The sequence below is a fragment of the Callithrix jacchus genome, chromosome 4 (assembly GCF_049354715.1).
Source record: "Callithrix jacchus isolate 240 chromosome 4, calJac240_pri, whole genome shotgun sequence".
In the NCBI taxonomy this organism is placed as follows: domain Eukaryota; kingdom Metazoa; phylum Chordata; class Mammalia; order Primates; family Cebidae; genus Callithrix; species Callithrix jacchus.
Genome location: NC_133505.1, coordinates 25,350,885 through 25,373,088, shown reverse-complemented (window position 1 = coordinate 25,373,088; position 22,204 = coordinate 25,350,885). Strand labels below are relative to the sequence as shown.

At 48.1% G+C, this 22,204-nt stretch overlaps 1 protein-coding gene across 1 annotated transcript; it reads left to right on the top strand.

Moving 5' to 3' along the window:
* Positions 1 to 218: 218 nt before the first annotated feature.
* Positions 219 to 4,493, top strand: PPP1R3G (protein phosphatase 1 regulatory subunit 3G). The gene has a single exon (XM_002746252.6). It carries the CDS (start codon positions 1,142 to 1,144, stop codon positions 2,234 to 2,236), a length of 1,095 nt encoding a protein of 364 aa, XP_002746298.3. The 5' UTR covers positions 219 to 1,141; the 3' UTR covers positions 2,237 to 4,493.
* The last annotated feature ends 17,711 nt before the right edge of the window (positions 4,494 to 22,204 follow it).

The following is a 22,204-nucleotide window of genomic DNA, read 5'->3' as shown; positions in this document are numbered from 1 at the left end:
GGCCAGGCCCCCACTGCCGGCAGGCGGGGAGGGGGCGTGGGGCGCTGGCGTCCAGTCGCGGTGGGAGGCGGTGAGCCCGGCGTGGGCGCTGGCCCCGCAGAGCCACTCTTCTCTCTCCCTGGGAGGCCCGGGGCGCGGACTCGCGGGAGCGGCGGGCTGGCGGGCTGGCGGGCTGGCGGGCCGGGGGAGGGGGGGCGGGAGAGAGAGAGAGAGAGAGAGAGACGTGCTCCAGGCCCCGGGAAGAATGGCCTCCAGCCGCTCTCTGCTGAGAGCCATGGCCGCTCCTCCCCGCGTCCCCGCACGGTCCCCGCCCCAGTCGGGCCGCAGCCCACCCGCGCCGCCACTGGGCAGATGCGGGCGGCGGCTCCTGCTTCTCGGCTTTCGGAAGCGCAGAGCGGAGCGCGCCTAATCCAGTCAGGCTTCCGAGTGGGACTGGAGCGCGGGGGCGCCCTGAAGTTTGGGGAAGGCAGGAGCAGAAGGGAAGGGACGTTCCCCGTCTCCGGCGGCGCGGGACAGGCTTCCTTCCAGCCTCCGCGTAGGCAAGTTTTCTCCAATTCCGTGCTGCACCGGGGACTCCCCAGGCCCGGGAGACAGCAGAGAGGGGAGCGCTCGGTGATCCTCTGGGGGCCAGACCCGTCAGGCCAAGTTCATGGCAGGAAATCTCTGTGCACGTGGGGGTCTCTGACGGTTGAGCGCGAACTCTGCACCCCACTTCGAGGTGCTCCAGAGGCGGAACAGATGCGAGCCCCGCTGGGGTGCGAGTAGGGGCCTCAGGGAAGCTGCGAACGACAGAAAGTCAACCCCGCATTCCACTCGAGTACTCGGGAACTCGCTTCCAGGTGTCCCAGCGGCCGCGCCTCCCCGCCCTCGGCCCTCCCCCTGGCCCGGGCAGGTTCAACCCGGAGGCAGTGTGGCCCGGGAGCCGGCCCCAGGCCCGCATCCTCCTCCCACTTTGCCCTGGGCAGCCGCAGCTAAAAGCCGGAGGCTCCAAAGTGGGACTGCGTTCTCTTCTCGAGCCTGGGACGACTCGCCTCGGGGAGGGCGAGCCTGAGCTGGAGCCCTCCTGCCACCGCCCGAGAAGTTAGTTAAGTCTCCAGGGGGGTCCAGTTCCGCCCGGGCAATTCCAGGGACAAACGGCGTCATGGAGCCCACAGGGGCACGACTAATTTTGGAGGCGCGGGGACCAGCCCCCTCTGGAGAGCCCCCGCCGGCCGAGAAGCTGCCAGTCCCGGGGGTCCTATATGTGGAGGGTAGCGGCGACCGAGAGGGCACTTCGGAGACCCAGAGTCCCAACGCTCAGCTAGGCGATAGGCCCCTATCCCCGAAGGAAGAGGCCGCCCTCCAGGAGCAGGAGGAGTTGCTGGAATGTCGCCGCCGCTGCCGCGCGCGCTCCTTTTCCTTGCCCGCGGACCCCATCCTGCAGGCGGCCAAGTTCCTGCAACAGCAGCAGCAGCAGCAGCAGCAGCAGCAACAGGCTGTGGCGCTGGGCGGCGAGGGGGCGGAAGACGCGCAGCTCGGCCGGGGCGGCTGCTGCGCCAAGTGCAAGAAGCGGGTGCAGTTCGCGGACACGCTGGGGCTGAGCCTGGCCAGCGTGAAGCACTTCAGCGAGGCGGACGAGCCGCAGGTGCCGTCTGCTGTGCTCTCGCGCCTCCGAAGCTTCCCCATGCGCGCGGAGGATCTGGAGCAGCTCGGGGGCCTGCTGGCCGCGGCGGCGGTGGCCGCGCCCCTCTCAGCGCAGCCTTCCCGGCTCCGACCGCTATTCCAGCTCCCTGGGCCGAGCGCCGCGGCCGAGCGCCTGCAGCGGCAGCGCGTGTGCCTGGAGAGCGTGCAGTGCTCGGCGGCCCCGGGCGCGGAGGTGAAGGGCTCCGGCCGGGTGCTCAGCTGCCCTGGGCCCAGGGCCGTGACCGTGCGCTACACCTTTACGGAGTGGCGCTCCTTCCTGGACGTGCCGGCTGAGCTGCAGCCCGAGCCGCAGGAGCCACAGCCACCAGAGGCGCCGTCGGAGGCTTCCGAGCCCCGGTCCGGGGATGCTGAGAAACAGCCAGGCGCCGAGTGCTTCCACTTCTCACTGTGCCTGCCTCCCGGCCTGCAGCCTAAGGACGGAGAGGAAGCCGACGCGCGGGGCGTCGAGGTCCACTTCGCGGTCTGCTACCGCTGCGCGCAGGGAGAGTACTGGGACAACAATGCAGGTGCCAACTACACGCTGCGCTACGCGCGCCGTGAGGACGCGCTCTGAGCCTGGAGTGCTTCGAAGAGCCGTGGGGCAGGGCTAATCAGCACGTGGAGCTCTGGCCGCTGTCCCAAGGGACTTGCTGGGATGCTTTGCTGAGCATGTTGGATCTGAAGGGTGGGGCTTGTGGAGGGAAAATGGGGAGACGTCGAACTGTCGATTCGCATCCCGGCAGACACGTGAGCGAGCTTAGAGAGCAAAGCGCCGAGAGCCTCCGGCCTCAGTCTTCTTGTCCTTTGGACCTTCCTACATGGCCTCTAGAATTCCCAGCCTGCGCAGAATAGAAAGAGACTCCCAAGGCCCGGAGCGGCTGCCTCCAAAGAAAAAGGCTCCCGACTCCCGGGCGTGGTTCTAAGACCTTGGGATTGGTTTTTAACTTTAAATACCATATTTCAGCCCTTGCAGCTTGCTGGAAACCCCTACAGAAAGGACAAAGCGTCCTGCCACTGTGCACCAAAGGAAGATGCCATGGACTGTGGGTGGATGGTGCGTGGGACCTTTACACCCCAGCCTGTTTCTTAGAGAAAACCCGGGCTGGGCCGGGCCAAGCCACCTTTTTCTTTTGACTGGGATGCGGGAAATGTTTGCCCAGACTTGGCGTTGTTTACTTGTGCGACTGTATACAAATGTCCTTTAAAAAAGTAAAGGCCACTCGCCCCCCTTTTACGTTGTACTCTGTATTTTAGCTCCCGTGCGTTTGGGGAGGCATTGGCAGTCGGCCAATCTTTGTCAGCTGATGATGCACGCACTTTTAACAATCGTTAAACAGCAGTCTACAAATTCCTCTCCTTCCAGTCCTTCCGCTCTGATGCAAAAGGGCCCCAATTTCCCACGTGCTTTAAAATGTTCTGTAGAAAGTGTTCTGTCCTCTGCCGTAAGGATGTTTGGTGAATTGAAATGCCAGAGTCCTCGGGCAGGCCTTGGCTGTGATCTGCGAGAGCCGGCCACACAGGCTCCAGCGCCCTTTGTGTAGACAAAGCATGCTGTTGTGAGACTTGTCCGGCCATTAGTAGTCAGAGAAGCTGGGCCCTTTTAGTCGGGGACTTCGAGCACAGGGGATGGGGGATGGAAAGCTGGCTTTCTATTCCTCTCAGAGCCCCAGTGCAGAGTGGTGACTTGATGGACGAGGAAGCAGGCCCAGCGAGTCACTGCTACTCAGACGCAGATGGGCACCTTGGCAGGCCTGTGGGGTGTGGGGTGGGGTATGGATGGCCTTGGCTGCTGTGCTGGCTGTGGATGCCAAGATGATGTAGCCCTCTGTGCATGAGCGGGCAGTGGGGCATCCTGAGTGAGGTCATGAGTCTGTCACCCCTTGACTCTGCCTCAGTAATTTCCTTTTTTTTTTTTTTTTTTAAGTCTTCACATTTTACAGCACATGGCGAGTATAATCAGTGGTTTGGGGGATGGTAGTCTCTAAGGAGGGACAGTTTCACTGTTGCTTGATAGAACAGGACTGGGCATACATACTATAGCCCATGGGCCAAATTTGGCACACAGCCTGCTCTTGTAGGGCCTGTGACCTAAGAATGGTTTTTACATTTTTATTTTTTATTTTATTAATATTTTTTTTAGATGGAGTTTCATTCTTGTTGTCCAAGCTGGAGTACAATGGTGCGATCTTGGCTCACTGCAACCTCTGCCTCCCATTCAGTCAATTCTCCTGCCTCAGCCTCCAGAGTAGCTGGGATTATAGGCGTTGGCCACCACACTTGGCTAATTTTTGTATTTTTAGTAGAGATGGCGTCTCACCATGTTGGCTAGGCTGGTCTCAAACTCCTGACCTCAGGTGATCCACCCACCTTGGCCTCCCAAAGTGCTAGGATTACAGGTGTGAGCCACCGCACCGACCTTACATTTTTTAATTTTTAAAAAAATTCAAAAGAATACTATTTGGTGGTACATGAGAATTATATAAAATTATTATTTCAGTGTTCATAAATCAGGTTCCACTGGAACACAGCTGTGCACACTCGTTTCTGTCTTCTCTATGCTGCTTCCATGCTATGCAGCAGAGTGGAATAGACACAGCAGAGACCAGCTGGCAAAGTGTGAAATATTTCGTGTCTAGCCCTCTTTCAGAAGGCTACCAACCCCTGCTCTAGAGAAGTAGTAGATTTTAAACACTATATGCTGAAAATTATAGTTAATAAAGCATTTAAACTTTTAGGGAGTTTTGGACACTTGAAATAAACCTCCTTTGGGTAAAGGTAACTTTCTATTACTGTCAATAATCTTGTTTAGAATAAACACGAAAATGTCAAAAGTGCAGTTATTATTGTATTGGGGAGCGGAATCTATCCATTGCCTTCTTTCACCTAAAAAATAATAACACATAAGTGCAACTGAAATATAGCCCCTGTCTGAAAACTACAAAACTGCCAGATATTTCTGTGCTTCAGAACATGGTGTCTTACACAACAGAAGTATTTAGTTTGAACTTTGGGTTGGAGATATTCCTTTGACTATGGCAGTGTCTCCCAGAGTAAACTGATCATAGGAAATTTTAAAAATAATTTATTGGCAGAAAGCCATGAGGAGTTAACAAATTATAATTTAGACTTTTATAAATGGTCACATAGATGAAATAATGAATACTCAATCATATATGCTTATAACAACTTTATGACTAAAAATGACAAATGATAAATAACACAAATTTTCTGTTACTAAATATAAAAGCAATCAAGCCTTCTCACATATCATTAGGTAATCTTGATCTGGTAAACCATTTCTTAAAGGTGCATTATTGCATAGCCGTATTTTTCCTATGTATTTAAATATAAATACACTGATTTTTGAGATATTGACAGTATACATATGCTATAACATTGTTTGAAGATGGTGGTTTATGTGGCAATAATGCAACATTTTAGATTGTTTTGTATTACTTAAAATTAAATGAGGAGCCCAATATAATGATCCAAACAGAGATCTTTTTGTCTAGTATCCTTTAAAATGGTAACCCATTAAATCTAGAATCAAACAGAGAGAAATAGATTTCTAGTGTGTGTACAGAAGACTTTCTGTTCTGTCATAACACCATTATTCATTTTCAAAACTATATTTTGAAGTTCAAATGATTCATTTTAAAAGGAATTATTTCATAATATAATGAGCATCCAGTATGGCTGCTAGGAAAGAACAAAAGAAAACCTTGTGTTGCTCTCCTTCCAGTCTCAAAGACCCTGGCAGGCCTTGGCTGTGATTTGCGAGAGGTGGTCACACACACTTCAAAAGTTCATAATTTGGGCCAGGTGCTGTGGTTCACATTTGTAATCCCAGCACTTGAGAAGACAAGGTGCGCAGATCATGAGGTCAGGAGATAGAGACCACCCTGGCTAACATGGTGAAACCCCGTCTCTACTAAAATACGAAAAATTAGCAGGGCGTGGTACTGCACGCCTGTAGTCCCAGCTACTCGGGAAGCTGAGACAGGGGAGTCACTTGAACCCAGGAGGCAGAGATTGCGATTGCAGTGAGCCAAGATCACACCACTGCACTCCAGCCTGGAGACAGAGCAAGACTACATCTCAAAAAAAAAAAAAAAAAAGCTCATAATTTGGTAAGATATTTTAAACAGCCCAGTATTTCACCAATGCATGCAGCTTTTCCAAAGCATTAACACTGGCAATCTTTTGAATGTCAATTTTATTTTATAAAAGTGCCAACTTCTCATTGTAGACTAATGGCAAACATTCTGCAATGCAATGTAAAGGTAATACAAATAGGTTTTCTTTGATTTTTGAAAAGTTATTTCAAAGGAAGGGGCAATATGATCAGAGTCAGGAAGTATTTAAGAGTATTTCCTGAAAGGAACACACGCACTCCACCACCACAAACAAAATTCCTACAGCGTAGTCAGTGCTTTTTTGCAGCAATGTTTGCTTCAACTTGAGTAAGTGAAGATCATTCTCCTTAAATATGTAATAACTTAAAAATGTTACCTAGCTCTAGCGATAAAAATGAAGTTCTCAGTTGAGTTAATGACCCTGTCCTCCACCAGAGAGGGATTTACTGGAAAGCATGTCCATGGATCACTGGATGAGGGGATGTTGGGTGAAATGTGTTCCTATCTAGAGCTTCAGAAGCACAGGCTGGGAATATGGCAATCTGTATGAAACCACTTTTCTCTCTAGGAATCTTCTGGTCTATGGAGCAAGGTGGTCAGCCAATTCCAAGACTTAACTAGGGAGGTCAGGATCCTGCTCTAGGAAGTGTGCTCTCTACTCTAGATGCCCACTGAGCTCTGGGGACACCGGGAGTCTCTGTCCAGGGCAGCAAGGGCAATGGCTCAGGCAGCCTTCAGGAGCAAGTGGGAATGCCGGTAGTTGCTGTTATCCACAAACCTCGACTACAGGGGCAGTGGATTTTCTCTTCTGAGTGTGCAGTGGGCTTTCCATTCTGACCATCCCCTCACCACAGGGTCCTTTCTTCTGCCTTGACCCAGGGGTGAGGGCTTCCCTGGAAGCTTCCCTTTGGCTCTTGAGCCTGTCCACAAGGAGTCCGTCCACAGCGAACCACATCTTCCTGCTCAGTTCGTTTTAGGAGCGTTAGCGTTGGACTCTTCATACATAATTTCACAGGTTTCCATATTTCAGCTTTCTAGCACAATGGTTTTTCTTTTAGCAGGCCAAGATTTTTCATTCCCCGATTCAGTTGTGTGTCTGTTTGGAGCATTGTGGCTTGGAGCCTGGTGGGGCAGTGTGATTGGTGCCACGTGTTCTTTGTCAGGAGTGTAAGGAACAGCCCTAGGAAGGAAATATCTTGGGTTTTTTTTGTGGCATCGTGGAACTGAATCAAACTTGCATTTTTGGTTCACACAATAGGACCCACATTTGTAGATTTAAAGAAAATGCTGTGACATGTGGAAACTTAATGGCAAGACAGATTGTGAGCTATTTGCAGTCCAGCCTTTGTTCAGCCAGTCCCCAAGATGCCAGGACCTGACGAGCTCCTGGAATTGGGGATGTGCTGCCTGAAGTCACTGAGGCAAGGGGCTTTGAACAGCTGACAACTGGGGCTCATTGCAGTGTCCTGGCCTCCCCTTCTAGAGTGGTCCTGGTTGTCTTGTGAGTAAGCAGGCAGGTGACTGGAAACCTGGGTAACACTGTTTTGTCATTGTGGTTGTTTTTGATACAGAATCTTGCTCTGTTGCCAGGCTGGAATGCAGTGGCATGATTTCAGCTCCCTGCAACCTCTGCCTCCTGGGTTCAGGGTTCAAGCAGCTGGGCCTACAGGTGCGTGCCACCACACCCAGCTAATTTTTGTATTTTTAGTAAAGACAGAATTTCACCATATTGGCCAGGGTGGTCTTGATCTTTTGATCTCATGATCCGTCTGCCTCGGCCTCCCAAAGTACTAGGATTACAGGCGTGAGCCACCCGCCCCCCCGGCCGGACACACCGTGTTTTGCTTCTAGACCACAAAATAGACACATTCTACCTTGTGATCTTTTGTGTTCCTCCTTGGACTCCCTTTAGCTGATCAGGGAGGCGCCATCAGAATGCAGCCCATACTGATCTTTAAATCCTCCAAGGTCTGGTTGTCAGAGTGCTAAATACTGTAACTTCAGGCGCATTCAGATTTAAACTCTTTTGATTCTTCTTGGTAGACACTGCATTTGCTTTTTGTGAAGTTTAGTTCTTTGACTTTGGTTGACTGTGAACAGGAAAATTTTGGAAAGAACAGAGGCACATGTCAGCTAAATGAAGATTCTTGAGATGGCAAAGATCAAGGGCTTCCTTTTAAGGTTCACTGGTGAGAGACTTTCCTAGTGAGTTGGCTACTAGAAGAATCGAATAGGTGAGATCGATGGAGTAGTAAGTCTGTTTAAGTCATGAGTTCAGAGCAAGTTCAACCAGAAACTCTGCATTTATACAAACCACACATACACTTATGCAAACTTTTCTGGTAAGGTGAAGCCATTTTCAAGTGACTTATAAGACATTTAAGGAAATTGGGCTGGTATAATTTCTCCAGCTGTCATTACTCCTCCCATTCCCATCCTTGTCATTGGTCTGGTCAGGTCGTGTTCTTTGAAACTTGTTACCTGAGGTCCTTTCTCACAACGTTAACAGCATCTTAACATATCTGGAAATAGAAAATTTGGTCTGAAAATCTGGATGGAATTAGGAGTGGGGCAGACAGCTTTCATGAACTAAGTTTGAAACATTTCATCTTAAAATTGAAAATTTCGTGAACACATCCTGCAGATGGTTTCTCTACAAGCAGCTACTCTGGGGTTGGGTTGAGGAGGCATCCTCTCTGGCAGATGAGACTTCTCTGTTCGTGGGAAACTAACAACACTTAAAGGGGCCGCCTTGCTGTGCTCTCTCAGGACCCGTGGTTTCAGCTCCTTCCTTGACAGCTTTGGGTAAAGAACCCTTGTCATTAGGAAATTGTTCTGGTGCAGGTGAGGCAGCATCTTTTTAAACCCTTAATAGGTGGAAGAGCTCACTATTTCCCAGAAAGAGTTTCCCACCCCGCCCCCTCTAAGTGTTACATTATTTAAAAAGAAAAAAAGAAAAATGTGGTGAGTTTCTGTTCATAACCACTGTAAGTAGGCTGAAGCAGTCCATTGTGTTCCTTTCAGTCTGGTTAAGCAGCAGTCGTGTTTATGTGCACAGATTTCAGGCAGTTTTTAAAACTGCACTTTTCAGCCAGCAAAACCAGAGCCCCTGTGACACTCAGATCACCATTAGGTGCAGAACCTAAGATTTTTTTAGTGAGTTTCTGTTTGCTGCATTAGGATTGTAAAAGCGTAGAAGGTCCCCAAGATATCTGTGAATATACTTGGATATTAAGTTGTAGACAAGTGTTAACAATGAAACATGCAATATGTTCTTTGGAAATAAAAATAACTTAGTACACATTTAGAAAGGTCTGTGGGTGACCCACCCTCACCCCATATAAAAACCCCACCTGAACTAGATGTTGCTTTTGTAACCAGAATCCTGAGTTATTTTGGATTGTGCTATTTACCAGAGTAATTAAAGATGAATTTATGTGTTGTTGCAATGAGCCCTGGAAGACTGTTTTTTTTGTTCTGTTTTGTTTTGTTTCTGGCAGAGGAAATGATGCCTTTGAGATGTATTGCAAAAATGTTGAGTTCTGAGGCCAGGGGTTGTCCTGCCTGGCATGACCCACCACTATCGAGATCATGTGACAGTGGTGGGGGTTGAAACACCTACCTTGGGGCTCCAAGCCCAGGCCATGGCTTGTTCTCCCTGGCCCCTGCAGACTCTGGCCTGGGCAGAAGTGCCCTGATGGCTGCTTCAAAGTCAAAGGCAGAGCTTTCTGAGCCTCCACTTTAGACTCTGCCATGTCCATTTGGTTCAGAAAATCTTACAAAATGAGTCTGATATATCCAGCTATCATTAGTCACTTTACGAAAAACTTTTTAAAAGGAGTCTGTGCTATCTGGGTAGATTTGTTAGATCCAAGGGTTTTTACAATTCAGCCCCATTTTCTGCAACGGTGGATGCCTGTGGCCTGTTAACCATTATGTGATAGCAAATGTTTGGGACTTTAGGGCAAGGAAGACCCAATTTGACGTGCGATGGTTTCCTTGTGAGTAATAGTCCATTGACCACCATTGTAATATCATTGAGATGTCCAAGTCACTTCTTCAGGGTCTGAAAATGCAATGTAGCCTAACCAGGTATGTGTCTGGAGTTCCTGAGCTTTCTAGGGATGCTGCCTCTGAAGGGTCCTGACTTGCCAGTGGGCCTGATGAGACCTCCAACCCAGACTGGGTTGGTTCTTGGGACTGTGGCAGAGATGGCCATCCACTTCTGTTGGTGAAATGTCTGACTTAACTGAAACTGGATGGGCTGAGGCTTCCTGTATCAGCTACGCAGCAATGGCAAGAATGAGCCACTGTTGTGAACAGTGTATTTTAATGTGATTACATGGAATTTTATACAGTTCCCTCTAATAACATAAAAGAAAATAACCTCATTTACCTCTGTCTTAAGATTTGCTTGAGGTCAGGTGCAGTGGCTGATGCCTATAACCCCAGCACTTTGGGAGGCTGAGGCAGGAGGTTCCTTTGAGGCCAGGAGTTCAAGACAAGCCTGAATAACAAAGCAAGACCCCATCTCTATAAAAATGTTACAAAATGGCTGGGCACGGTGGCTCATACCTGTAATTCCAGCATTTTGGGAGGCCAAGGCGGGCAGATCACGAGGTCAGGAGTTCAACACCAGCCTGACCAGCATAGTGAAACCCCGTCTCTACCAAAAGTACAAAAATTAGCCAGGAGTGGTGGGACACGCCTGTAATCCCAGCTACTCAGGAGGCTGAGGCAGGAGAATCACCTGAACCTGGAAGGCAGAGGTTGCAGTGAGCTGACATTGCGCCACTGTACTCCAGCCTGGGCGACAGAGCTAGACCCCATCTCAAAAAAAAAAAAAAATTAAAAATTAGCCAGGCATGATGGCACACACCTGTAGTCCAAGCTACTCAGGAGGCTTAGGTGTGAGGATCGCTTGAGCTGAAGAGTTTGAGACTGCAGTGAGCTATGATGGCACCACTGGACTCCACTGAATGACAAATGGGAGCCTGTCTCTTAAAACAAAACCAAAAATTAGAAAAAAACTTTGCTTGAGCAATGTGCCTGGTGGAATATTAGGGATGATCACAGATTCTGTGAACGTGGTTTTGAGTGTTTATTTAAACTGAGAATGACTGCAGTCCAAGCCCAGCCTTCAGATGTCTCCTTGGTTTTTAAATGGGGTAATTCTATCTTTGTGGCTTGAAAATGTCTGTTCAATTCTGAGGATTTTCTTGTACTTTTTGTTTGCTGCACAACTGTATGGTTATGTTTCCGTATGTATCACACCTAAAAACTGTGGAACCAAAGCCCTGATTTGAATACAGAATGTAAGCAATGTGGCACGTTAAAAGGAACCACTGAAGGGGGAGAGGAATGAAGAGGAGTTGGTTAATGGGTGCAAACACAGGCAGAAGGAATATGTTGTAATATTTGATAGTACTGGAGGGAAAATATAATTCACAGTAATTTACTGTGCAGTTAAAAATGGCCAGAAGAGAAGATTTATGGTGTTTTCAACACCAAGATCATTGCTGGAGACGATCTATAGCCCAGTTACCCTGCTATGATCATCACACATATGATACAGGTATCAAAATAGCACATGTACCCCCCAATATGTACCACCATTATATATCAATTAAAGATTAAAAATAAAAGTGATCATTATGTCTGCAAACATTTTTGGTGCTCACAATCGGGGAGAGGGTATGATTCTGGCTTCTAGTGGGTAGAGCCCCTGGGTGCTGCTAACCAGCTCCTCATAATAAAGAATTCTTTGGCCTAAAACCTGTTAAAGGAAAAACCTTAGACAAATTAAATTTAACAGAGTTTAACCAAGCAAAGAACTATTCATGAGTCGGGCAGCCTGCGAATTAGAATAGATTCAGAGAGGCTTCCAGTGCTACCACGTGGTGGAAGAAGATGAATGAACAGAAAAAGGCAAGTGACGTACAGAATATGGAAGTGAGGTACAGAAACAGCCGGGCTGCCTGTGATTGGCTGAAACTCAGTGACTGGCACAAATGTAGGTTATAGTCTCTTTACATACCCAGTTAAATTACAGTTCACTATGTATAGAAAAACCTTTAGGCCAAACTTAAAATATGTATGGAGGCAGCTTTAGGATAAACTTAATTTAACAAACCTGATTGCTGAGGTTAAAAACCCTGAGTATTGGCTGGGTGTGGTGGCTCACTCCTGTAATCCCAGCACTTTGGAAGGCAGGTGGGTCATTTGAGGTCAGGAGTTTGAAGCCAGCCTGGCCAATGTGGTGAAACCTCATCTCTATTAAAAATACAAAAATTAGCCAGGCTTGGAGGCTCACGCCTGTCATCCCAGCTACTCAGGAGGCTGAGACAGGAGAATTGCTTAAGCCCAGGAGGTGAAGGTTGCAGTGAGCCGAGATCAAGCAACTGCACTACAACCTGGGCAACAGAGTGAGACGTCGTCTGAAACAAACAAAAAACCAAAAACAAAACAAAAAGAAAACCCAGAGTATTATGCCAAAGTAGATTTCCTGGTTTTGACAATGTACTATGATTACGGAAGACATTTTCATTGTGGAAAGCTGTGTGAAGGGTATATGGGACCTCTGTGTGCTATTTCTGCAATTTCTTGTGAGTTTTAAACCATATCACAATAAAAGTTATAATAATAAAAATTAAGTTAAGCGAAACCTTTTTTAAGAAAAACTACCGGCCGGGTGCGGTGGCTCAAGCCTGTAATCCCAGCACTTTGGGAGGCTGAGGCGGGTGGATCACGAGGTCAAGAGAACCAGACAATCATGGTCAACATGGTGAAACCCTGTCTCTACTAAAAATACAAAAAATTAGCTGGGCATGGTGGCGTGTGCCTGTAATCCCAGCTACTCAGGAGGCTGAGGCAGGAGAATTGCCTGAACTCAGGAGGCGGAGGTTGCGGTGAGCCGAGATCACGCCATTGCACTCCAGCCTGGGTAACAAGCGCGAAACTCCGTCTCAAAAAAAAAGGAAAACTACCACTAGGTGGGTGCAGTAGCTCACACCTGTAATCCCAGCACTTTGAGAAACTGAGGTGGGAGGATTGCGTGAGGCCAGGAGTTTGAGACCAGCAATGGCAACATAGCGAACCCCTATATCTACCAAAAATTTAAAAATTAACTGGGTGTGGTGGCACACACCTGTAGTCCCAGCTGCTTGGGAGGCTGAGTAGGAGGATTGCTTGAGGCTGGGAGGTAGAGGCTGCAGTGAGTCATGATCGTGCCATTGCACTCCAGCCTGTGACAGAGCAAGACTGTTTCAAAAAAAAACAAACACAAAAATCCAACCCTACCACTGAGAGGTGTAGAAAGCATTGGCGAAGAAGTACCCTTAGCTACAGGGGAGGTGGCCTGTGTGGGGATGAGGCACTGGCTGTAGGATAGCCAGGCCTGCAGTTGCCACCAGCTCACACCTGGCTAGCCATGTGCTTTCAGACCCATCCCTTAAAATAGTGAGAGTGAGTTTTCATGCTTGCAAAATAGGGGCGGTAATTCCTGCCTAATGTAGATTGTGGTGAGCACTGAGGGAAATTGCTTGTGAAGTGCCAAGCATGCAAGTAGTCTCAATATCTTTCTCTTTTCCTTCTGGCCTCTGCCAGTTTGGTTTTTGCTGATTTTATTCTGAGAATGAACACTGTCTGGCTCCAGCTGAATGCAGGAAGCATAAGTGAATCTTCCAGTTGGGAGGACAGATGATAGTAGCCCTGAGTGTGATACCCAGATAAACTGCTTTTGTTCCCTGGGCAGAAAGCATCCATTTGTTTCTTGTCCACATGGTTGGATGCTGTCTTAGTTTGTTTTCTGTTGCTTATAACAGAACACCTAGAACTGGATACTTTATAAAGGAAAGGAATTCATGTCTTATAGTTATGGGGGCTGAGGAGTCCAAGGTGAAGGAGCTGCATGTGGCGAGGGCCTTCTTTCTGGTGGGGACTCTCTGAAGAGTTCTAGGTGACGCAGGGCATTACAGGGTGAGAGGGCTGAGCAGGCTTGTTCAGGTCTCTCCTTCTCTTCTTACAAAGCCACCAGTCTAATATTTCTATATATTTGAGACAGGGTCTTGTTCTGTCACTCAGGCTGGAGTGCAGGGGCACTATCATGGCTCATGGCAGCCTCCATCTCCTGGGCTCCAGGGATCCTCCAGCCTCTGCCTCCTGAGTAGCTGGGGCTATAGGTATAAGCCACCACATCTCGATCATTTTTGTTGATTTTCTGTAGAGATGGCATGTCAGTTTGCCCAGGCTGGTCTCTAACACCTGAGCTCAAGGAATCCTCCCACCTCCACCTCCTAAAGTGCTGGGATTACAGGCGTGAGCCACCACACCCAGCCAATAAATTAATATATTAATGGATTAATCCATTCATGATGGCAGAGCCTGTATGACCCAGTCACCTCTCCAAGGCCCCTTCTGTCAATACTGCCACTTTAGGATTCAGTTTCAACATGAGCTTTGAAGGAGACAAATATTCAAACCAGCACAGATGTGTATTAAGTATGCATGGTTATGACATCATATACACGGTATGCATATACTGATCTCACTTACATACATCGCCTTCCCTTACAACAGCCTCTTCTGAAATTATCCAGCCTATCTGTAGCAGCTACTCTTGAGGGTCCTCTGTCTGGGGTCTGTTCTTTTTGCTTTTGTGTGTGTTTTTAAACAAAACAAAAAATTCTTTTTAGAGACAGGGTCTTGCTATCTTGCCCAGGCTGACTTTGAACTCCGAGGCCAGGTGGTCCTCCTGCCTTGACCTCCTGAGTGGCTGGGACTACAGGCAGGGGTGCACCACCACACCCGGCTTGGACTTTAATTTATATGGACAATTCCACGCCTACATCTATAGATACATTCTCTGCCCTTACACATCCTGCTTTGTTCCAAACTCCGCAAGCTCCACACATGAAAGGAAATGGGATTTTCTTCATTCAGATGGACCCTCAGCCTCCCCAGGACTGGCACTGTGAGTCTCTGGTAGGACAGGGCCAGCAGGCCAGGTGGCTTTGCTCCGCTCAGGAGTGGTGTAGGGCCGGGTCTTCCATGTGGTGTAGGGCCAGCCGGCCTTTGGATGCAGACTGCCCACAGCCAAGAGCTGCTTCTCAGCCTGAGCTTGGCCCAGAGATCCCTGCTTCACATCAATGCTGTTCCCATGTGCAAACCCATCTACCTACACCCTCGGAGTGGGCCTGTCACTATGCAAACCTGTTTGGCAGCATCTCCTGAATCAGAATAACCCCATGATCAGAAATTCCACCTAGGCACAGGAGTGTGTACACATGAGCACCAGGAGACACGTACGAGAATATGGACAGTGGCATGATCTGTCATAGTCAAAGGCTGGAAACAATGCATGCTGTGAATGGCCCATCTGAGCCAGGGTGGCTGGAACAGGGTGAGGGAGGTACATACATCCACACGCCTCATCTCACATCACCCGAGTCACACACCCATCAGCGCCATGGTGGGCAGAACCCCTGGCATCCTCACTTGTCAACCGTGTCTCTCCCTTGCTGAGGGGAACAGCTGCTTTCAACTTGGTTAGGTACTCATAGGATATGATGCCACTTTCCTGGATGACTTCACTCAGTCCTGACTCTCAGCTCGGGGGTGGGCTGGAGGAACACCCTTCTTCACACCTGGTTGCCGAGGGCTTTTCCCATATTTGTGGTCTCCTCCTGCCTCACTGCTGCTCACAGTCACCTGCTTGGTGGATGACAGCCGTTGTCCACACTGACTGTGGCATAAGCTTGTCTAACGGAGGTTCTGAGAGCAGGTCACAGCTTTCTTCTCTCTCTTCTTGTACCAGTGGGGGCTACAATCTGGGCAGTGCATGTGCTTTGCAGACTCATGTTTCCCTTGAATTTGATGGGGCCAGTTGAAGATACAGACTTATGGAACATTTGTTTTTAAGACGGGGTTTCACTTTGTTATACAGGCTGGAGTGCAGAGGCATGATCTAGGCTTACTGCAGCCTCCACCTCCTGGGGTCAAGCGATCTTCCTAACTCAGCCTCCCGAGTAGCTGGGACCACTAGCATGCGCCACCAAACTCAGCTAATTAATTTTTTTTTTTTTTTTGTAGAGATGAGGCCTCACTGAATTGCCCAAGCTGATCTTGAATTATTGAGCTCACCAAAGCGCTGGGATAGAACCAATTTGGACTTTCATGTTGTTCATTGTCACCTACGTCAATTATCAAGATGACATTCTGTCTCTAAGATCTTCATATTTTTAATTTATTTTGTTTTGAGATGGGGTCTTGCTATGTTGCCCAGGCTGGCCTTGAACTCCTGGCCTCAAGCAATCCTCCTACCTTGGCTTCCTGAGTTGCTGGGATTACAGGTGTGAGTCACTGCACCTGGCACATTACTCCTAGTTTTTAGATGAAGAAATTGACTATCAGAGAGGATGAGTAATGTGCCAGGAAATTAGAGCCTGAGCTTGGATTTGAACCCAGGTCAATCTGACCCAGATCCACTGCTCTTAACCATCTGCTGATAAAACAAATACACATGGAGAGAAGATGGCATATCTGCACTTGATCCATAGGAAGGACGTTTTGCTTGGGTGCCTCTTCTCCTCCTTGGTCTCCTCAGGATACAAACCTAGACATTTAGACCTGTCAATGTCTGGCCCAGAGGCCAGCCTCCCTCTCTCTACCACCTTGGTCCTGTCACGGCTCTTCTGCAGGACTGAGCAGGATCAGGTCCCCTTCTCAGTAAGGTTACTTACCTACTAAAAAATGGGAACTTACCTCTTGCAGGCCTCAGCATGGCCCCATATTTCAATAAAACCCAGCACGTGCCAAATTGCAAGTTACAGAAACTGAAACAAGCCAGCTTGAGCAAGAAGGGGAGTTGGCTCATGGATGCTGGATTCTTACATACAATCTAAGGGCTGTGGGGCCTCTCTAGGGCCTGGAAGCCAAGACATATGGAGCCCTGGAATGAATGGGAATGCTCCCTGCCTCTTCTCTGCTCTCTGCAGCTGCATTCTTCTCTCCTTCGAGACTGGATTTCTCTTATCCTCTGTCAACATGATGGATGGAAGATGGCCGCTCCGGATCTCCCAGGCCTGTGTCGCTTGAGCTCCAGCAAGAAGCCCAGAGAGAAACCACAGCTCTCACTCCTGGTTCTAAGAGAAAGTGCTTGACCTCCTTGGGGACAAGTGTCATCCCAGTTCCATCAGCTGTGGTTAGAGGTGGGGGTGGGGTTATGATACAAAACGGTGGTCAAGAGCCCCCAACTCCTGTTGTGAGGGATCAAAAGGGGTTCCTGTGAGCTTGGCTGATGCCTCCAATGCCTTACTGCAAACAGGACACCACAGAACACAGGCATAAGCAATGAGCAAGGTGTGTTCCCGTGGACATGTGTTTCCGTTAAGGCGGATGTGCTGTTGCCTCCCTCTTACTTCAGTGAGGGGCACTGCCCTGCCAGTCTTTCAGGATCAAAGTGCTGGTGTTATATTTGCTTCACCTCCATCCTTTATTCTGTGTCTCCATCACTCAAGTCCATAGTTTGGAAATGCCTTTTGGATTCATTCTTTCTTTTCCATCTGACCCACACAGACACTGCCCTCTGCCAGCCCCTAGTTCCCTCACATCTCTGTGTCTGCCACAGGGCCTTGGCTGGTCTCCCTCTTCCTGAGTGACCACTCTGTGTCTCTCTCCCCAGCTGCTCCATCGCACACTGCTACAATACATCACTGTTCCCTTGCACAGCAGCTCCTTTCCCACCAAATAACTCCCACACTCCTTATCCTAGCATTTATGGCTCAGGCAGAAGGAGCTCCTCCTTCTTCTGAATATTACTCCCTCCCTTTTCCAGCCCTATTTCATCTGTGCCTTTCCTAGGGAATTTATAGAACTCGTAAAGCTATTTACATACACATCTTAAGGGCAATCCAAAATGTTCTGCAATTAAGGGATGAATCCACGTTTGGTCCATTTCTTCAACCCCTAAGGTATCTGGCACAATTTCTAGAAGGAATGACACAGGAGCTAACAGTTATTGCTTACTGTATATTAAACCTGGTGAAAGAACTTTGTGTTATGCATTTAAAATCCTGATAGCAACCCTGCAAAGTAGGTATGTGATTAACTTCTTTTTATGGATGAGGAAACAGAAATTTGGTGAAGCTACTTGCCCAGGATCTCACTAAAGTGGCAGAGCTGGAATATGAAGGATTGAATGACTTTCCAGGCTGTTCATACATACCTGGTGGCTGCATAGTTGACCTGCTCTTATTTTCTCAAAAAGAAGCCTCTATGAACTAGGATTCAGGCAACATGACAAAGCCAGCTAGTGGTCGGGCTGGAGTTAGAGTCCCTCGTACAAGAAGACATTCACCAGTTCAGACTGTCCCATCCCAGTGACTAGTTTCTTTCTGCCATCCTCAAAACTACCACCACACCATTTTCCCTTTCTCTCTCTCTCTCTCTTTTTTCACTAGTCCCCTATCCTGGAGTGCAGTTGTACGATCATGGCTTACTTGACCTCCTGGGCTCAAGTGGTCCTCCTGCCTTAGCCTCCCAATTAGCTGGGACTACAGGCGAGATGCTACACCCAACTCATGTTTTTTGTTTTTGTTTTTTAAGAGTTGGGGTCTTGCTATGTTGCCTAGGCTGGTTTTGAACTCCTGGCCTCAAGCCGTCCTCCTGCTTCAGCTTCCCAAAGTGTTGGGATTACAGGCATTGAGCCATTGCACCTGGCCTGATTTTTTTCTTTAAAGAAATGTTTTATATTTTTAGTAGTTTGAGTTACTAAGCTACCCTTTCTCTACTGTGGACAAACTTCTATTTTTAGAGAACTACACGGAAGCATTGGCTATGTTTTAAGTATCTTAATATATACTAAAATTGGGCAAATTAATGATTTTAAATACATTACATGCTTGAAATATGAATGAAAGAGTGTATTTGGCAACTCTTGACAAGACTCTTAGCCTCAGCATTGCAGTCCTTGATCATACATCCTGTGTATGCTGTGCATATCACATATGTGCATGTAAATGAAATTGTTATTAAATGGTCTCTGTATTCAAGACTGATGAAGTCACATGAATTCACTAGGTAATTGATAGGAAGTTCTAGTGAAATGTTTCAACAATATTTAACTGACACTCCCAAACAAAGTAAATAAAGTACCTTTCTGGCTAATGGAAGAAAAAGATTTCTATTTAGTACCATTTGACTAAGAAAGCTTAGCCCTTTACTAGGAAGAGAATGTGGACCATTTCCAGGCAGCTGTTTTCCTGCAGAGCCAGCGTCTCACTCGAAGTCTTGAGTCCCTGCGGAGGTGCAGCCAGAATGCCTCATGATTAACACGGGCCATGCTGTGATCAGCACAGATATGGTTAGGCCGAGACTGGCTACTCAGACAGACTCCAAGTGCAGTTCCAGCTCTTTTGGTGTCAGTAATTCTTGTGATCTAATTTGAGGAAAGCATGACACGGACTCTGCTATTACTGCTGTGATGTCAATGATTCCCCAGGTAAACAATACAGTCCATTAATCTCTGAGAGTTTTCCTTCTGGGTTCTCTCTTCAGGGTCTTTGGAGTTAAAACTTTGCCCTTGAGCAAAAGCAACTGCATCCATCCTATTCCCCAAATTGATATCAACACAAGAGGCAATTTTCATCCATGGTTCCCTGTGGCACTAATAAGGGCTGCAGAAAGATTGAAAAGTGAAGATCCTGTTGTTCTCAGAGGTGAGCTGAGCCACCGTCCATGTAGATTTTAGGTAAACTCTCAAATAAACTTTGCTGAATCGTAAGTCATTGCTTTCTCCATCAAGTTCCAGTTTTTCTCTAGATCATTTTGTAACAACTGGCAAACACTAGATGAAGCAGGGAGGCATCTGTCAACTTGGAGTATGCACGTGGCATGGTTACTGTTGGCTGTTGTTTCGTTCTTAATAATGAATAATGGCTCTGCCAGCTTCATCTCTGTGATCTCAGCAAATGTGTCCATTCCAGAGATCCAGGCAAGGCGGCTGCTTCATGTGGCTTCCGAATCATACCCTGGCTACTGACACACAGCCATCCAACCATGGATGAAAATTGCCTTTCGTGTTGATCTTGTGTTCATTCTTAGAAATTAGCAGCCAATACATAGAGCAACCTTCCTCAAACTTAAGTTAATCTCATCACCAAAGTAGAAAAATTTCCCCCTAGTAGCCCTCCTTTTCCAATCGAAGTTACATACAGAGAGCTTTGCCTAAAGAAGGAAGTTATTTGCTCTACAGAGAGTTACCGGTAAAATTCTTATAAGGGTCTTTCAAGTTGTTTTATTCCAGTGAATTTTTTTTTTTTTTTTTAAGACAGGGTCTCACTCTGTCACACAGGCTGGAGTACAGTGGTGTGATCACAGCTCACTGCAACCTCCGCCTCCCAGGCTCAAGTGATCCTCCCACCTCAGGCTCCAGAGTAGGTAGGACAATAGTTGCATGCCACCACATGCAGCTAAGTTTTGTATGTTTTGTATAGACAGGGTTTCACTGTGCTGCCAAGGCTGGTCTCGAACTCCTGAGCTCAAGTGATCTGCCCACCTTGACCTCTTAAAGTGCTGAGATTACCAGGCATGAGCCACTGCACCCAGCTCCAGTGAATTTTTAAACTATAATCAGCCCTGGTCTCCTCATTCAATCAATCAAGTCCTGGCAACTCAACTTACCTTTTCTTTCTGGTTGGCCAGCCCTTCTATCAGTAGGATACGTGATGACTGCTCCTCCAGGACTTGTTCTCTAAAGGGAGTGACCTGTATTCTGAAGGTATTTGTGGAAATGTCCCCATACAGGAGATTGCAGTTTTGGTCGTTTTTTTTTTACCTACCCTTCGGTTTGCTATGTGGCCCTGAGAAGGTAATACATTAAGGTATTACACGAGATGCTCTCTGTATTAGTTTGCTGTTACTTCATAATAATCTACCTTCAAACGTGTGACTAATGCAACAGTTAATTATTTAGCACACACCTGAGGGGTGGCTGAAGTTGACTGACCTAAGCGAGACCACGCTAGGGGACTCTGGACTTCCTTGTGTATCTGCAGGTGGGCTGGGAGCTTGGGCTGTGCTCAGCTGGGGCAGATCTGCTCCAGGTTTCCTGTCCTCCTTAAAGGAGGCCCAGCCCAGCCAGTTCTCAGGGTGATGGTGACTCTGCTTCTGCTCAGCTGTTTTCTCTTGGTGAAGTCACCATCATCGCTTGCCTGGAAGCCACATCCAATGCTCCACTCCTCCCAAAAGCTGGTCTCCCTGCATCTCCCCTAGTGTATCCCCTCAAAAGCAGACAATGTGACCTTTTAAAAAATACAAACCTTGGCTGGGCATGGTGGCTCACGCCTGTAATCACAGCACTTCAGGAGGCTGAGGCAGGCGGATCACCTGAGGTCAGGGGTTCAAGACCAGCCTGGCCAACATGGCAAAATCCTGTCTCTACTAGAAAATATAAAAATTAGCTGGGCGCGGTGGCATGCACCTGTAGTCCAACCTACTTGGGAGGCTGAGGCAGGAGAATCGCTTGAACCCAGGAGGCAGAGGTTGCAGTGGGCCAAAATTACACCACTGCATTCTAGCCTGAGCAACAGAGCAAGACTCCTTCTCAAATACACACACACACACACACACACACACACACACACACACACACACACCATCCTTAGGCTGAGGCTCCAAGGCCCTCCACGTTGCGGAAACGTCCCTCTTCCTTGCCTGCCGCCATCCTGGACTCCTTTTAGTTCTTTGCATGGTACTACCCTCTCCCCCTATTAAGGGCATGTGCTGTTTCTCCTGCCTGGAGAGTCCATCTCTCCACCTTCACACAGCCAATCCTCATCATTAATTCACAAGCGAAAGTATCCCCTCCCCAGGGAACCCTTCCCATCGGCTCAGGCAGCACTCATATTTTCCCCTTTGTAACATTCGTAAGACTTGTCATTTTCTTCTTGGATTTCCCTGCTAGCCACAGGCTCTGTGCAGATAGGTCTGTCTTGTTCACTGGTTGCTCCCTGGCACCTGGCCCTAGTTGGCCTTGGTCAATACTGAGTGAACAAATGAATGAGTGAAAGGGGCTTAGGGGAAAGGCCCTGGCTCTGTACATGATCTGCAAATGTTCAGGCTCTTAGTTTTAACACCTGATTTGGGGGTTGGACTAGGTGAACTCTGCCCCTTTTGCTCCTGGATGGTGGATTGGACGGTGGGTTTTATGGCGGGGCTTGAGATAATGGGTGAGGCTGTAGATGAAGGGAGTTGAAGGTAGCAGTACTTAGTAGCAGGATGGAGTACACCTAAAGCAATCCAGCCAGTTCTTTCAGTTCCACCATCCAGATTCCAACAGCCATCAGGACACCACAGCCCTGCGCTTGGCCATGCAAGATTTCCCAGCTATTATGTCTTGACAGCCAGTC

What these genes read in the sequence shown, in the direction of transcription:
- PPP1R3G (XM_002746252.6), top strand. Translation starts at nt 1,142, where the DNA reads ATGGAGCCCACAGGGGCACGACTAATTTTGGAGGCGCGGGGACCAGCC.